This window comes from Rhinolophus hipposideros (genome assembly GCF_964194185.1).
Source record: "Rhinolophus hipposideros genome assembly, chromosome: 11".
Taxonomy (NCBI): domain Eukaryota; kingdom Metazoa; phylum Chordata; class Mammalia; order Chiroptera; family Rhinolophidae; genus Rhinolophus; species Rhinolophus hipposideros.
Window position 1 is genome coordinate 52,533,112 of NC_138057.1, and position 18,236 is coordinate 52,551,347.

At 38.4% G+C, this 18,236-nt stretch overlaps 1 protein-coding gene across 3 annotated transcripts in view; it reads left to right on the plus strand.

Annotated features, from left to right (window-relative positions):
- Positions 1 to 18,236, plus strand: part of MELK (maternal embryonic leucine zipper kinase) — a 66,559-nt gene that overhangs the window by 6,319 nt on the left and 42,004 nt on the right. For all 3 annotated transcript variants that reach the window (XM_081066427.1, XM_081066428.1, XM_081066429.1), the window contains exons 3-8: positions 1,236 to 1,321; positions 4,363 to 4,479; positions 9,446 to 9,589; positions 10,478 to 10,546; positions 12,281 to 12,373; positions 14,165 to 14,263. In XM_081066427.1, coding sequence (XP_080922553.1) covers positions 1,236 to 1,321; positions 4,363 to 4,479; positions 9,446 to 9,589; positions 10,478 to 10,546; positions 12,281 to 12,373; positions 14,165 to 14,263 — 608 coding nt within the window. The remainder of the gene's footprint in view (positions 1 to 1,235; positions 1,322 to 4,362; positions 4,480 to 9,445; positions 9,590 to 10,477; positions 10,547 to 12,280; positions 12,374 to 14,164; positions 14,264 to 18,236) is intronic.

Consider the following 18,236-nt stretch of genomic DNA (forward strand, 5'->3'; position numbering starts at 1 on the left):
GTGTATTTGGGCAGTCACAAGCTTTAGTCTAACCTATGTAGTTTTAAAGTTCCTCAACTTACTTAGTAAGAAAAAGTGGAGCAAGAGAGGAGAGTAGTAAGAGGCCTTGTAGTTATTGTATTTAGAATAAAACTCATTGGAGAGTTTGAGCCAAGGAGCAGTCTGACCTTTGTTTTTAAGGGTCGTTCTTACGGCTTGATTGTGATTGGGTAGGGGGAGGGCAGAGCAGAGAGATGTTAGGAGGTTATTGCAATAGCTCAGGTGGGTGATGCTGGAGATTCTGGTGACTGGATGAGGGGGATAGTAGAGAAGGTACTAGATAGACATACGCACATATACATGTGTATGTTTGTGTAGTTTGACTTATGGAGGTGTAATACATAGTCACGTATGCAAAGTGCACTAATCTTAATAGAGTTTTGTATAATGCATATATTCCCGTATGTTCCCTGCTCAGATCAAGAGAGAACATTTCCAGTCAATACATTTCTTTTTTCCCCCCAAGAACCAATGGGGTGTGTTGGTGGGTTGGATATTGAGTGTGAGACAAAAGAGAAGGGATAAGGATGGCTCCTGGGTTTTTGGCCAGAGCACCCGAGAAAATGGAGTTGCTATTTACTGAGATGCGGAAGACCATGAAAAGGACTACCAGGACCTTCTTTTTGGAAATGTTAGGTTAGCATTTCTTTTAGATACCTAAGTGTAGACACTTATCCAGCTTTTGATACAGTTTTGAAACCTAGTTGCTTATTTTCACAGTTTTAAAATTGAATGGAAGTTTCATATTTGACTTTTTTGTCTCAGCAACTTTACATTGTGTTCTCGCAATGCTAATTATACAGCAAATTTAATTGCAGTATTAATTATAAAGCAAACTATAAAGCAAATATAAAGAGTGAATTCTGTTTGATATACTATTATGGAAAAAAACTTCAGTTAGACATTCGATGAGGAGAGGTTAGTGTCATGGCTAACACTTTGGAAGCAACAGGAAGAAAGACCCACAAACTTCCAGGAGTATGGATTAAGCCTTTTAAACGCATATGGAATGGTATTTGAGCCTGAGTCTTCTGTCTTACAGGTGCTTTTTATAATTTTGAGTAAACTTCCAGGAGGACTGTGAAAGATTATGATGAACTTCTCATATACTATGAATGCTATTTGTGTCCAAGTTTGCTCTGATGTTGGTATTTAGGTTAATCTTGCTTATCTCTTCATAATTTTCCTACACTTAGGTGGCTTTGCAAAGGTCAAACTTGCCTGTCATATCCTCACTGGAGAAATGGTAGCTATAAAAATCATGGATAAAAGTGCATTAGGGGTAAGTTTAAAATTATTTTAAAAATATTTATAGCGCAGGTTTGTGAATTCAAACCTGAATTTGCTCTAAAATTCTAGAGCCTACTCTTTTATTAGAATAATATTTGTCTAGTTTTTTAAAAATTGCCAGTTATGTATAACTATGATTTTAAAAAGTAATCTGGGCCAAAGGGTTACTTTGTCCTTAATTTTAATGCAGGGCAATGGCACGTATTTAAAGCCTGTTGGATCCATTGTTTCATGGTCTTATACGTGTTTCTGGGAGTTAATACCTCCCTTGTTTATCTTCTCATGATCACCTTACTCAATATTGATCTATTTTATAGTATAGAGAGATCTTATGTCCCAGTATTTTATTCAAAGTGACTTTAGAAGTTATCTAATGAAATCCTTTTCCTGATCAGCCTCTTTTTCCTCTACTGAATGCTTCCAGGTTTGAGTTGCTCATTACCTCCCAAAGCAGCCCATTCAATTTGTGGTCTTGGCTATAATGTACATAAAATTTTTTGTTTTTATATTAAGGGAAGTCTTGTCTCTTCTGATGGTATTTATCGGCCTTTTATTTACCCTTTCCAGTGACTGTACTTATCGTGAGTGGTATTTTTTCCCCCCTAATTCTATCTATCTTCCCTATGGTTTGGATTCTATTCTTTTGTTCTGGTCTGCTGAGAATTCACTAGTCTCTCAGTACCGTGTTTCCCCGAAAATAAGACCTAGCCGGACCATCAGCTCTAATGCGTCTTTTGGAGCAAAAATTAATGTAAGATCTGGTCTTATTTTACTACAACACAATATTTTACTATAATATAATATATAGCTGGCTCTTTAATTATAATATAATATAATATAATATAATATAATATAATATAATATATAGGGTTATGAGCACTGCGCTCTAACCACTGAGCAATCGGCCTCCCAATGAGTTTTTTTTTTTTTTTTTTTGTTAGTAAGATAATTTGTTTGTTTTTTTAATTTTATTGAGGAATGTTGGGGAACAGTGTGTTTCTCCAGGGCTCATCAGCTCCAAGTTGTTGTCCTTCAATCTAGCTGTGGAGGGCGCAGCTCAGCTCCAAGTCCAGTTGCCGTTTTTTCAATCTTTAGTTGCAGGGGTGCAGCCCACCATCCCATGCGGGAATTGAACCGGCAACCTTGTTTTTCAGAGCTCGTGCTCTAATCAACTGAGCCACCCATCCGCCTCCCAATGAATTTTTAAATAGACACATTGGACTTGTTTTTGGTTTGTCTCATTGCTGGAATGAGACAAAGTTTAACATCAGTTGTTAACCTTTTGTTTTTAAGGATGTAAGTGGTGATTAACATATATAAATAAGTCAATGTAAGGAATTTTGTTATAGCACTGTCACTCAGTTCTTTGAACTCCTTCCAAAATATGTCAAAAATCACAGTGACCTATATTACAAATTATTTTTAATAATCTGTTTACTGATAATTTAGGCTCTCCTTCAATATTTTTGTTTATCAGTGCTAGTATTATATTTATTAAGCTAATAAAAAGGCACTAAAAAACATTTTCTTGAGCATTTAAACACTGATTACAAATCTGATTAATTCTATTAAGCAGTTTAAACTTTAGTTACAACTTTACTATGACTTATTCACTTGAACACTACAAATGCTTAAATAGCAAACAAAATGTGTACTGTTACTACAAAATGTATTACCACGTTGGTATGCAAAACGTATTCTAAAGCATCAGTATGGTGACATAAATTCATTAATTCATTATTTTTAAACTCGTTTTTATATTTTCTTTTGTTATTCTTATTTTAGTTACTTCTTGGGCTTTAATAATATTTTGATTACTTTCAGGGTTTTAGTCATCAGACTCCCACTCGCCCCAAAAAAGGAAGGAAAAAAGATGACTATTAGAATAGTCAAAGTTACAATTGATTCTTTTTTTTTTTTTTTTAAGATTTTATTGGAGAAGGGGGACTTTATTGGGGAACAGTGTGTACTTCCAGGACTTTTTTCCAAGTCAAGTTGTTGTCCTTTCAATTTTAGTTGTGGAGGTTGCCGTTCAGCTTCAAGTTGTTGTCCTTTCAGTCTTAGCTGTGGAGGGAATAGCTGAGCTCTAGGTCCAGTTGCCAGTTGCTAGTTGTAGGGGGCACAGCCCACCATCCCTTGTGGGAGTCCAACCGGCAACCTTGTGGTTGAGAGGACGCGCTCCAACCAACTGAGCCATCGGTAGCTCAGCAGCAGCTCAGCTCAAGGTGCTGTATTCAATCTTAGTTGCAGGGGCGGAGCCCACCATCCCTTGCGGGACTCAGAGGAGTTGAACTGGCAAGCTTGTGGTTGAGAGCCCACTGGCCCATGTGGGAATCGAACCGGCAGCCTTTGGAGTTAGGAGCACGGAGCTCCAACCACCTGAGCCACCGGGCCGGCCCCTACAATTGATTCTTGAAGACCTGACATCTGGGTGCATAGTACTAGCTCATTGGATCTTAAACCACAGATCAATAGATTGAGTCCCTTTTTACAATAAAGTTTTACATGTTACTTTATGGATATCTAGATTTGTCTTTAACGTGGACTTTAAAATGCTTTCAGCTTGGCTTCTATTCCTCTTCCCCAACCAACTTATTTGGAAAATTTCAAGCCCCTAGAAAAGTTGGAAGATTGAGGAAGTGAATACCTACATGTTTCACTTACATTCACCTATTTTTAGCTCAGCATGCTTCCTAAGGGACATTACTAAGACTAAAAGTGGTAGCTTAGGCATGCACACTGAGTAGTGTTTCTGTCGTTCCTTGTTTGGAAAGCTAACCTCCTAAGGAAGTCTGAGATTGTTTTAAGTTTTCTGGACGTTGTGCTATTGACCCACATGGAATGTGTTTTTCATAAAACCCTCAAGACTTTTTTTTTAAATGTACATACAAATTTATTATATTTGTTATATTTTTCTGTATTGTTGAACAGTTTGTTTTGAGGCTGTTGCTCAATATTAAGGCTGTTGATATTGATGCTTGGAACACTTCCCAAATAGGTTTATTGTACATTTAATACACTGTTTTGTCACAGAGTGATTTGCCCCGGATCAAAACGGAGATTGATGCCTTGAAGAACCTGAGACATCAGCATATATGTCAACTCTACCACGTGTTAGAGACAGCCAACAAAATATTCATAGTTCTTGAGGTTAGTAGTATGTTCCAGAGACCTCACGGTATTTGGTCATTGTTTCAGTCCATTCAGGCTGCTATAACAAATATTACAGAAGGGGTAGCTTATGAACAACAGGATTTATTTGTCACAGTTCTGGAGGCTGGGATATCCAAGATCAAGGCACCAATGTGGTTGGGTGAGGGCCCTCTTCCTGGTTCATAACTGGCTTCTTCTCACTGTATCCTTACGTGGTAGAAGGGGCAAGGGGTCTCTCTGCAGCCTCTTTTATAAGAGCACAAGTTCCATTCATGAGGCCTTTGCCTCCTGTCCTAATCACTTCGCAAAGGCCCCATCTTCTAATACCATCATTTTTGGGGGTTAGGATTTCAACATAGGAATTTTGGAGGTGGACACAAACATTCAGACCATTTCCATTCACTTTATCAATAGTTAAAACTATGATTCACCTGAAAGATTAGAATAAGTATTAAGTGGCTTACCTATTTGAGTTCTAACAATTTAGATCAAGGAGACGACATGTAATAAACTGGAGATTGTAGATATACCCTTTGTAATAGACTCCTTATGAGGAAATGTGGTTTAGTGGACAGGATATGTTAGCATTTGTTCCTGGGGGAAAGATTCATTTCAGTTTATGTAGTGTATTAATCTTGGGCTGCTGTAACAAATTACCACAAACTTGGTGTTTTAAAACAACCAATTTATTGACTCAGTAATGGAAGCCAGAAGTCTAAAATCAGGGTATGGGCAAGGTTGGTTCCTTCTGGAGAATGTATTCTATGCCGCTTTCCTAATTTCTGGTGGTTGTTGGCAATCCTTGGTGTTCCTTGGCTCATAGATGTACCACACCAGTCTCTGCCTGGGTCTTCAAATGATGATCTCTTATCTTCCTGTCTTTAAATGGTATTTTCTTATTTCAAATCTATTTGAAATTGTCCAAATTTCCCTTTTCATATGAGGATACAAGTCATTGGATTAGGGTCCACCCATATCCAATATGACCTTATTTTGACTTGATTACATCTACAAAGACCTGTTTACAAATAAGATCACGCTACTAGGTGTTAGAATTTGAACTTATCTTTTTAGAGGACACAGTTCAACCAACCTACAGTCTATAGGTAGCTTTTAATGCATGTGTTATGCAAACCAAGCTCTTTTATGTTTTGACCTGCCCTTTTTGACTTGGAACATAAAGTCTTTAAAACTTGCACCATTGATCTCTTCTTTCATTTTCCTTAGTCTCAACCAAATAATTTGTAACTGCACGTCATTTTCACACATTAGCTTTGTTTTAAAAGCACTTTTCAAAATTCATAAAGCTGAAAGTTTCCAACCTAGAACCATTTTCTCTTTATTACAGTGTAAGTCCATCCACGTGGTCAACAGTGGTGATTTTAAAGCCTTTTTAAAAAGCTGATCCCTTTGTATAAATTAAATACTTAAATAAATAAATAAATAAATAAATAAATAAATAACTAAAACCAAAAAACCTCCACCAACCTAGGACAAAATTTAAAAGCTACAAGAGAGTGCCTGCTTCAGCAGCGTGTATACTAAAATTGGAACGATACAGAGAAGATTAGCACGGCCCCTGTGCAAGGATGACACAAATTTGTGAAATGTTCCAAACAAACAAATAAATGGTACTAGAGAATATCTATTAAAAAGTAAAATTCTCTCCCCTGTGTTCCAGTCTTCCAGTTCCCTTTCCCCTGATTTAATTACTTTTCTTGTTTCCTGTAGCTTTTCCATGTACTTATAAGTACATACAAGTACATATATTTTATATACTCATATATACCTTGTTTGCCCGAAAATAAGACTTAGCTGGACCATCAGCTCTACTGTGTCTTTTGCAGCAAAAATTAATATAAGACCCGGTATTATATTATACCCAGTCTTATATAATATAAGGTCTAATATAATATAAGACCTGATCTTATATAATGTTATATCAGGCCGGGTCTTATATTAATTTTTGCTTCAAAAGACGCATTAGAGGTGATGGCCAGGCTAGGTCTTCTTTTCGGGGAAACATGGTATGTTTGTGTGGGTATATATATATACATACATACATACATATATATATATACACACACACACACACATATACATATATATGTGTGTATATATATGTATATGTGTGTATATATGTATATGTGTATATTTTTATATTTATGTATAAAAATGTGTTCGTAGCTTATTGGTTTTGGTCACACATATGGTCACATTCTATAATATTATTCTATACCTTGTTTTTTCCCCCCAGTTAACATTTTAGCTTGGAGACAATCTATGTACATTCACAGAGATTTTGGATTTTTTTTGTTTCACCTTATTTTGTCTTTGTTTGAAAATATAAAGTAGGCTGTTTTCTTTATATAAATCTTATTGAATAGAATTTTTTTTTTTTCTTCCTGGATTTCTTTTTTTTTTTCTTTATAGAATTTTATTTTTGCATTTTAAAAAAAGCAGACTATTGCTTAGCAATTAAAAGTATTTAAACATATTTTCTACATAATTTATTGTGAGATGATCATTGATAAATAAATTAATTCTCTTTATTTGCTTCAATTCATGTCTTGCACAGTTCTTCATTTTTCCTTCCAAAATGTTGCATTCCACATCTCTGAGGCAATGAAGAATTTTTATACACCACAGCTAAGGACTTGAACATTCATTTATAGCTACCTATATGCTCGTTACAGGTAGTTATGCTCCTAGTGGCTATTTAGTCATCCTCTATGATAAGTTTTTGGAAAACATACATCATGACAACCCTCATTCATCTTTAACTCATAGGCTCTGTTTGTTCTTTGAAAAACCCAGCAATGGGCCCACAGGCATTGCCACCTAGGTCATATGGCTGATGGTGTCTGATGTGCCTTCCTCTGTGGGCAGAAAGGAAGTTTATTGAATAGTATTTTAAAAATTGACTATTGAGGTATAATTTCTATATGATAAAATACACACATCAGGTATACAGTTTGTAAAAAGAACACATGCATGTACTTCCCACCCGAAGGTATAAAATATTTGCATCATACCAGAAAGTTTTCTCTTGACCCTTGGATTTTAATTCCTGTAACCCCACCTGCCCAGTGTTCTCAGCAATCACTGATCTGATTTCTGTCACCATAGATTAGTTTTACGTATTCTAGAACTTGATGTAAATAGAATCATACAGTCTGTACTCTTTTGTGTTTGGCTTCTTTTGTTCAGCATAATGTTTTTTGCAAGTCAACATATCAATATATACTCTTTCACACTTTGCTTTTTGCATTTAATACTGGAGATTGTTTCATATCAGTTCATACGTTTTCTTTTTTTTTTTTTTTTTTTTAAGGTTTTATTGGGGAAGGGACTTTATTGGGGAATAGTGTGTACTTCCAGGACTTTTTTCAAGTCAAGTTGCTGTCCCTTCAGTCTTAGTTGTGGAGGGTGCCGTTCAGCTTCAAGTTGTTGTCCTTTCAGTCTTAGTTGTGGAGGGCGCAGCTCAGCTCCAGGTCCAGTTGCAGTTGCTAGTTGCAGGGGTGTAGCCCCTCATCCCCTGCGGGTCTCGAGGAATCGAACTGGCAACCTTGTGGTTGAGAGCCGGTGCTCCAACCAACTGAGCCATCCGGAAGGCAGCTCAGCTCAAGGTGCCGTGTTCAATCTTAGTTGCAGGTGGCGGAGCCCACCATCCCTTGCGGGACTCGAGGAATTGAACCAGCAACCTTGTTGTTGAGAGCCCACTGGCCCATGTGGGAATCGAACCAGCAGCCTTCGGAGTTAGGAGCACGGAGCTCTAACCGCCTGAGCCACTGGGCCGGCCCATATCTATTTTTTTTTAATGGCTGCATAGAATTCCATTTTATACCTGTGCCATAATTTGTATAGTGTGAGCACATTTGGAATGTTTCCAATCTATTGTTGTTACAAATGATGTTGCTGCAGTAAGTGATCTTGAACATGCATCATTTTTTTTTAATTGTTGATATATTTTACATTTTTAAAAAAAATTTTATTGGGGAATATTGGGGGCAGTGTCTCTAGGGCCCATCAGCTCCAACTTGTCCTTCAGTCAGCTCCAAGTCCAGTTGCCGTGTGCAATCTTTAGTTGTTGCAGGGGGCGCAGCCCACCATCCCATGCGGGAATTGAACCAGCAACCTTGTTGTTGAGAGCTCGTGCTTTAACCAACTGAGCCATCCGGCCGCCCCCTCCTGCAGCTCAGCGGCAGCTCAACCACAACTAGATTGTCTTCAATCCAGTGGAGGGCACAGCTCACTGGCCCATATGGGAATTGAACTGACAACATTGTTGTTCAGAGCTCGTGCTCTAACCAGCTGAACCATCCGGGCGCCCCAAACATGCATCATTTTTGACGCAAGACTATATAGGAATAATTCCTATGAGGTCAAGGCTATATGTATCTATGATTTTGATTGATACTGATAAAATGAAATGAAACCTTAAATAGAAGCCCCAGTTTACAGAAAAGCGGAGCTGCTCTGGAGAAGGTGTAGAAAGCCTAGAGCTCTGTGCTCTGGTACCTTCTCCTTAGCCTGTGAAGAACCTCTGTAGAACTCGGCTCCTTCTGGGACACACTGAAAATCACTGGTCTTTGGGATGGAGACGTAATAATGCTGCCGGGTTTTTTTGTTTCTCATAACACACTAAATGTGAGTGCATTAAGATGAGAATGGGCTTTAGTACTCTGCCATAAAAATATGCAACCCTGAATGACCTTAAAAATCACAGTGGTCATTGGTTCTATTTCTATTTACTGGTAATAAAATTGCATGAAACTGAGAGCTGTTGTTCTTTCCTGGAATAATTGTTGAGTTGTTTGATCCTGAGGGTGTATTTTTGAATATACCTCTCTCAGCTCCCCTGCCTATAAATATCTCTAAGTTATGTCGCATTTTTAATTTTAAATTCCTCTGACGTGAGTTCTAAGTAGTAACAATATCTGTGTGACTCTTGGTATTGAAGTATTGTTCTGGAGGAGAGCTGTTTGACTACATAATTTCCCAGGATCGCCTGTCTGAGGAGGAGACCCGAGTTGTCTTCCGTCAGATCGTATCTGCGGTTGCTTACGTGCACAGCCAGGGCTATGCTCACAGGGACCTCAAACCGGTAAGCGCCATAGTTAGATGCTCACCTGAGACTTCAACATCATTTACCTGTTACTGGGTGCTTTCTGTTTACAGTCTTTCTTGGCTTTGCTGTTTTTTACCCCATTCATAATGTATCATTGTTTTTTTCCTCCTTTATTATGACTTCTGGTAGACTTTTTAGGGTGGACTTATTATTGGCATTCTATTTATCTGCCAATTGTGTATGACATTATAAATGCCTTTGTCATCAGCTGTGGAATATAAACCTCAGGATTTTATCTCTAGGAAATGAGAATTTTGAGTATTCTCTTCGAGTGTATGGTAATTGAGTATTTTTCATTCAATTTTTTTTCCCTAAGCTCTTCTTTCTTTAATTTTAATTCCATTCAGAAAGGAATAGTTCACTGAATGGACGGACTCTACGTTTTAAGGACAGAATAAAAATGTTAATACTCATGTCTGCAGGCTCTGAGTAATATAGATGATGGTGAACATGGTTTTTAGTGCTACTTGGTATCAGGGTCAGAGTGCTAGAATTGGTCTGACAAGATATGGCAGTGTTACCATCTTTTTCCCTCTGTTTGTACCCAACCCTTTGATTTGAGCTCGCTCTTCTGGTTTAAACTTGCCTTCAGCACACGTTGTTTGCTTATAGTTGAACCTCAGAGCACCAAAGAGAAAATGGTTTATGCTAATGTGTCTTGAGAGGAAGTGGGATAGTTGCTAACATTCTTCCTCTTTCCCCTTCTCTACTCCTTGTCATTTCATTGTTTTTAAAATGATTTTCACTCTGTTGTCCGCAGACTTTTTAATATAAGAACCTTAAATCATTTTTAGAAATGGCTAGAGGTGAGATGTGTTATAAGGAAGTCAATATGCAGTTGTGAAAATATCTTTGTTTTTCCAGGAAAATTTGTTGTTTGATGAATATCATAAATTAAAGCTGATTGACTTTGGTCTCTGTGCGAAACCCAAGGTAAGTGCAGGGATAAAAATGTATTTATTTCCTTTGTAAATGTACCTCTTAGTCTTGCACTGACTTCCACTTAGTGTTTATCGAACCTGGTTGCAATCATTGAGAAGAATGTTAAATTTCATCCCTTTTACAAGTTATCTAGATGATTCTAATATGTAGCCAAGATAACCACTGCTCTAGGTCCAGGGTTGGTCTTGCTGAAGACCCCATGAGTATGCTGTGAGAGAATGTGCAGTGCTGAGGTGACAGGAGGCGATCACAGCATGAATACTGAATTGATTAGGCATTTGAAGTTTGAGTATGTTGCCACTAGATGATGTCTTTGTTCATTTAGATACGATTATTGGGAATTTAGTGCAAATCTATTCTTTATTATCCAAATGGTTATATAACTAACAGTTACATTTTGAGAGTCCTCTTTCCTCATAAAAGGAGAAAGTCCACATGCGCTTTTCAATTTATGCCGTTATGTATTTTCTTAATTTACACTCCATAGTTAAGTACTGATGCTCTCCAGCATACTTTCTCTTTGAGGTGACTTTGAACTTTCCACCTCTGCTGTCTGCAGCAGAGCTCCTGTGAGGCTGCCTGTTGGAGGCTTCCTCCTGAGCTCTCTAATGATGGTTCTCACAGTCTCTAAAATGAGCTGTCCACACTCATTAAGAATGTTGAAATTGCAGACCTGTCTCAGCCTTTTGTGAAAGTCCCATGATTATTTGCTGCTCCAATCAGAATTAGCTAGGTGCAAAGGGAAGCAGATTTTGCCCCTTCTGCTGAATGGCTGATTCTTTCTGATTTTCCTCTCTTTCCCTTGGCTCTGCAGAGATTGTTAGTGGAGACTTGTGTCTGGGAACCAAATGCTAGAAGGCGTTTTTTTGATCAGCAGGCATAGAAGGATAAAACATACTTTGAGCAGATAAAGAGGTTTAAGTCATGTTCTCCACAGGAGGCAGTGGAGAATGTTTGTGACAGATTGCATTAGCCTTTGTTTCTGGCTGCCATAGGTTTGACCCACACAGACATCATCAAAAAAAAAGCAGGTTGGCTAGGAGAGCTATGCCTCAGCTTTCTGTTGAGGAGCTCACCTCTGGACATGTTGCAGTTGTAAATGAAATCTCACAATTATACAAGTTCTTTGCCAGTTGTGGAACTCTGTGCTATAGGTGTTGGGCAGTAGTACCATTTTCACTACGTCTTGATATTTCTGTGGGAAAGCAGAGATGGTTGAGCAGATTCCTCATCTGACCAGATCTGGAAGCTCAGGTCATGATTAGTGTTATAACTGAGTCTAGAAAACAGACTCTCAAGGCACTGTTCTGTGTAGCATATTGTTTTCTTCCCTTTCGGGGGAAAGAAAGCTCTCTTAAGATTTCATATTGGAGATAGGGTCCAGTAAAGAAATAATCCTTTTTCCTTGAATACGTGGGGGTGCGAAGACATGGGTGCTTGGATGTGTGCTAAGCTGATTATTATGCAAATGAATGTCTAGGACATGACTGAATTAAGGGGAAAAGAATTTTGTTCATGCCAGGTTGTATGTAGTATTGGAAATTTAGAGAAGAGGAAACCCCATGCGCTTGCATGCAGGCAGAGAGTATTAGGTTTCCTGCAGAAGTCTCTTATTTGGAGTAATTCTTCATCTAGCTTCTCTTTGCTGTGCTGAAAGAATGTTTAAGGCTTTAATTCTCTTAAGGGCTGTAATGAATAAGTATTTCATTTTTATCTTATTGGCAGGGTAACAAGGATTACCATCTCCAGACATGCTGTGGGAGTCTTGCTTATGCAGCACCTGAATTAATACAAGGCAAATCATATCTGGGATCAGAGGTAATTATTCATTGGTTAATTCAATGTATAATCAATATACATTTATTGTTGACCTGTAGTGAGTCAGGCATGGTGCATTGGGGATATAGCAATGAGGTAAGAAATGATCTTGTTAATCAGAGAGTTCAGTCTGTTCAGAGAGTGAGATATGTAAAGTAATAAATGAAATGAACAATTTATAATAAATGTAATAATGCATAGTACACTTATGCAGCAAGGATGTATTTCTAGGGTCCTTGTTGTGGTTGTTTCTGTGTTAAACAACACCATAGTTTAGACTGGTTAGTCCAGACAGGTAGAGCACAAGACCAGGGTTGCAGGCTTAGTTTTCAGAGATGCTGCTTAGCACAGTCCATCCATGCTATGTGCCAGAATTTCCTTCTTTTTTAAGGCTGAATAATATGCTATTGTATGTATAGGCCACATTTTGTTACTCATTCATCCATGGATGGACTTCCTTTGGACTGGGATTGCTTCCACTGTTTGGTTATTGTGCTGATAGGAACAACTATCTCTTTGAGAGCTTGCTTTCAATTTTTTTGGGCATATAACCAAGAGTGGAATGACTGGATCATATGGTAATTCTATTTTTAAATTTTTTGAGGAGCTGCATATTGTTTTCATGGTGGCGGCAATATTTTTGTTTCTACAACTGTGTACAAGGGTTCCACATGCTAGATACTTTTTACAATTTTTATTTAAGCCCCACAAAAATCCTTTGAAGTGAATCCTATTACTCCATTTCATCAATAAAGAAGATGAAGAAATTAAGATTCAAAAAATGAAGTGCCTTCCCAGGGTCACACAGCTGGTAGCTGTGGTCCAGATTTGAACTGAGTGAGGCTTGACTGCATATCTGTACTCTTCCCAGTGTTCCGTCCAGTCTCCTAGAAAGAGTGATAATTCTATGCCTCATGTTCACAAGATTCCTAGAGGGCTGTGATGAGGCCCTGCTGGTTTGAATGCATCTGAGGTTTTCCTATAAGATCTTTAAGTTGTTGTCTCTTCCATTTTAGTTTGACTTTCCATCCTTTTTTGTAAAAAGAAAGATGCTGCCCTTCTTGCCTTGTAACATTTTCCAAAGGCTCAAATGTGGGTGGGAGCTGTGACTTCTTAGCCAACGATGGTGTCATTATTGACTAAGGCCCAAAACTGCTTGAATAAGTAGTTAGTACTTGGGACACATGGGTGTCTTGTATAAAGGTTAAGCTTCTTTCTGGAATTTTGAGATTTGTAGCGCTGTTTGTGCTGGCAGGCTAATTTCTAGCCTCTGTATTTGAAAAGTCAATCGTTGAACTTTATCAAGGTTTGTCTCCATAGAGAGGACTTTACAGTGCAGCTTATCACATTTGCAGATTTTCAGTAGTAAATTTTAAGACTTGTTTTGACATTCTCATGTGTGTTTACATAACCCTCATATGTAATAAACCCTCAGTAGCACTGTAGAATTGTCTTTCAGAATTAGAGACTTGGCCTCGTCTCCTTCCTCATGGTGCCCAATCCAGCCCAACTAACTGGAAATTATTTTCTATAAAGTGTCAGAGTCCAGTGTTAGAGAACAGTGCACTGAACTGGACATCAGGTGACCTAACTGGGTGGCCTGGGTGACTTTGGACAAGCCTTCCTTTCTGGACTTTAGGTCCCCTGTCTGTAGAATGAGTAGGTTTAATTGGATGATTTCAGAGCTCTTCCAGCTCTGAAGATTCTATGATTCTATTATGTGTACTGCCATTCTCAAATATGTTCTAAATTCTTTTTGGAATTACTGTGTTTTTTTTTCCTCCCTCTCAGGCAGATGTTTGGAGCATGGGCATACTCCTATATGTGCTTATGTGTGGCTTTCTCCCATTTGATGATGATAATGTCATGGCTTTGTACAAGAAGATTATGGTAAGTACTACATGGCATATAATTTCAATGTAAAAGTTTTCTATACTGCATACTGTATGCTTTTATTTATAGAAGTACAAAAACAGGCAAAACTAATGTATGCTGTTAGAAGTCAAGGTAGTGGTTCCTTTTTGGAGGAGGATGGTAACTGGAAGAGGTATGGGGGGCTTCTGTTTCTCCAGCTGGGTGCTAGGTACAGTTGTGTATTCAGTTTTTGAAAACTGACCAAGGTGCGTACCCTTATGATATGTTTATTTTTCTATGTGTATATTATACTTCTTCAGTAAATGGCTTAAAGCAAAAACAAATGGGAAAGTAAACATGTAAGATGATTTTTCTGGTAAGAGTTTTTGTTTGTATCCTGAAATGGTTAAGTAAGTTGCTGTGTTTAATCACATTTTCCTTTTGAGTTATGGTAAAATAAGAGAAACTATTTCTTTTCGAAGATAAAATTTGGCTTATCACAGTTAAGAATACTATAAGCTTTGTCAAAGTCACACATATCAGACATAGAAAGTAGATTTGTGGTTACAGGAGTATGGGGTAGAGTGGCCATGGGGAGTGACTGCTAATGAGCACAGGCTTTCTTTCTGGGATGATGAAAACATTCAGGAATTAAATAGTGGTGATGATTGTACAACTTTGCGGATACCCTGACTTGTACACTTTAAAAGGGTGAATTTTATGTTATGTGAATTATACTATTTAATTAAAAAAAACCCAAATCATGTATAGCAAGGAAAACACTCAAATTCTTTTTAAAGAGTTACTATTCAAAGCAAACTAACAAAAGAAGATACGTAAAGAGGAAGAAAGAGCACCGTGTGGTGTCCATGGCAAAGCAGCGTCAGACCAGCAGAGTGCGGCTTGAATTCCATTTTGTCTAACAAGTATTTCCTGAAGGTCTTCTTTGTATGAGATATCGAAGGGCATGAACAAAGATGTATGAAACGTGATCATAGTCCAGCAGGGCCTGATGTCTTGTTGGAGACAGAGCCAAGCCTATCTCAAAAGGGCGAAGGGTCAGGGATGCCATATGCTAGCAGGCATAAATGAGGTTAATACAGCAGCGGGGCTGGGCTTGGGAGAACATCTTAGAGGAAGTGTGATTGGAGCAGGGCTTTAAAAGAAGGGTAGAAGTACTTCAGAAAGGCGTGTGGGAGAGAGCATACCTAGTAGAGTAGGTGGTATGAGCGGGGGTGTAAGATGGGAGAAGCATGGGGAGAAATTGTCAGAAGTTTTATGTGGGTGGCCCTCTGGGCCTCTAACACCCTTTAGGTAGAGAGACTACCTAAATCAACTCGTTTCTGGGAAGTAGCACAGAGTTGAAAGTAGTAGTCCCAGGTGTCCCGTTGCCTACCCAATAGAAGTCAAAAGGCACTGAGTTCAGTCTTCAATTTTTAAATTTTATTTGACCCAATAGTTTTTCCTAAAGACCACCCTGGGAAATGCAATAAGAAATTTTGCCTCGAGCACTGTTCGTGACCTGTTAACCTGGCTATGGCTAACAGGTTCCATTCCAGTGCCACAGCAGTTCCAGGGACATGTACGAGAATGACTGACTGACTGGTGGCTCTCAGTTTCAGATCTTGGAGACAAAGTGCCTAGGGGGCTGCGGGTTAGGGCGCTTGGTACAGAGAAACTGCCCCAGGTAGCAGAGGAGGGCCAGTGTGAATGGCATTCCTAGTCCTGCAGGTGACGCTTGTTGGAGCCTGGAGCACGGGGACACACCTGTATGTGTCCCTTCCATGTTTCCTGTCTGTTCTACTCTGGGAGGTGACATTCAGCTATCCCTCTTCAGGTGGGGGTGCAGGCATGAGCTGCAGGTATGCCTTCTCACAGGATGGGGGGCCGGGCCCCTGGAGTAGCTGAGCGGAACCCCTGGTTATGCCAATGCCTTCCTCTTGTGGCTTTCTTCCCAGTAAGCTCTCCTCACCTGTGCGCAGGCTTTACCATAGCGCCCCCTGGAGGCCTCCTGTGGTATTGGGACCTCGTCGGCTGTGATTTGTGTGAATTCTCTTTCCCCAGTGTGTGAGCTTTTAAGACTGTGAATTTTTTCCTCACACTGCTTTTTTGAGATCAAAAAAAGACTCGCTATTCGGGAAGCACTGATTCAGGCAGAAACCCAATAGTATTCTGGTTGGGAGACACAGGCAAGGGATATTTATCAGGAAAGGAAGGGGGACAATTACATCAATAGAAGGAAGGCATTTCTATTAGTGAAGATAAACTAAGATAGTGACACGAATTCATTCTTTTTAGTGTTCAGTCTGGTAGTCATAATATCTGCTTTCTGTTATCCTTACACATAGTTTTTTTGGATTCGGTGTTGCCTTAGGCCCATTCCAAGGCTTATTTTGCCTTGTTTTAACATTCTAAAGGCTTGAGGCATAAGACGTGCAAGGCAGTTCCTCTGGGTTGGCAGCTCTGACTCCATTTTAAGGTGGCTCTATTTATATTATTTTTTTGCAGGATGTATGTTTAGACGAATCTAGTCATTTGAAGGTATCACTAACAAAATTTGCTGATGAATGGGATGAGGGGAGTAACCTGAGCAGTTAGAAATATGGAGCTGCTGTCAGCTGAGATGGAGAAGACGCCTGGTAGAGCAGGGATGATCAAGAATTCAGTTTTGGACATAAAGAATGTGTCCATTTTGTCTAATTTTTCAAATTTATTGGCATGAGATTGTTTATTTACCCAGTGACAAAGTGTATATCAGATTTTTTACCTATTTTTGCAGGTTAGTCTATACATACACAAGGAGGGAATCATAAGTTTTATCTCTTTCTGACACCCACGCCCCCCAGTTTATTCACACAGATGGTAGCATACCACAGACACTGTTCTGCATCTTGTTTTCATCCTTTAACAGTATGTCTTGAAGATCATACCATTTCATACCTAGCTCAGAGCCTCTTCATTCTTTTTAATAACTACGTAGGATTGCAGTGTTTATACATGTACCTTAATTTATTTATCTGGTCAGTCCTAGGTTAATAGACATTTAAGTAATTTCCAGGTTGGCATTTTGTACATTGTGAATATATCTGGAAGAAAATTCCTAGAGAAGAGTTACTGGGTCAAAGGGTATATGAATTAGTAATTCTGGTATTGCCAAATTGCTTCCCGGTGAAGTTCTATCAGTTTATACAATTACTAGAAACAGTGTGAAAATTCCTGTTTCTCTATACTCCCTTCAATACAATGTATCACCCTTTTTGATCTTTATGTTTAAAATTTTGTTTTTGCTATGCAGGAGGTTTTTATTTTTATTTAGTTAAATTTATCAGTCTTTTATTGTCATACTGGGAAAGTCTTTCCTACTTGGATTTTTTTTTTTTTTAACTCCCATGTTTTCTTCTTGTATTTTTATGGTTTCACCTTTTTTGTATTTAAATATTAGATTCATGTGGAATTTGCTGTATTGTGTTTTCCTGACTAAATGTCACTAAAAAAGTTGCAGATTTGTTTTCATATTCTTGATTCTGGTTTTAAAAAATCTTGTAATTGTGATGGCAACATAGCCATATATACTTAGATTTCAGGTTTATTGTTAACAATAATGTGAATAAGTCTATAATACAAATGGTAATTTCAAGTTTTGAGACAACCTATTAGATCTGATTAGGTCTTTTTTTAACCTTGTGTTTTGGCTGATGAGCTCCCAATAAGCTTTAGCTTTGTTGTTGTTTGTGCTTGTTCTTATCTTTAATTGTGCTTTTTTTGCAAGAATTTTCCTAAGTCACTTGGCTATTTTGTGAGGATTTAGTTTAGTTAAACCAGATACTATAATCTATAAATCCATTTAACTGGGCTCAGGTACAGCATAGTACTTCACAGTATACAGAGAGTGGGGAAGATGGAGCCACTTCATGTGTCACTGTCTCAGTCAAGGAAGAATTACCCCATACAGGGACTAGTGAGGATGCCAGTGCCAATCCATATAGTAAATATTAACAGAGCTTAATTT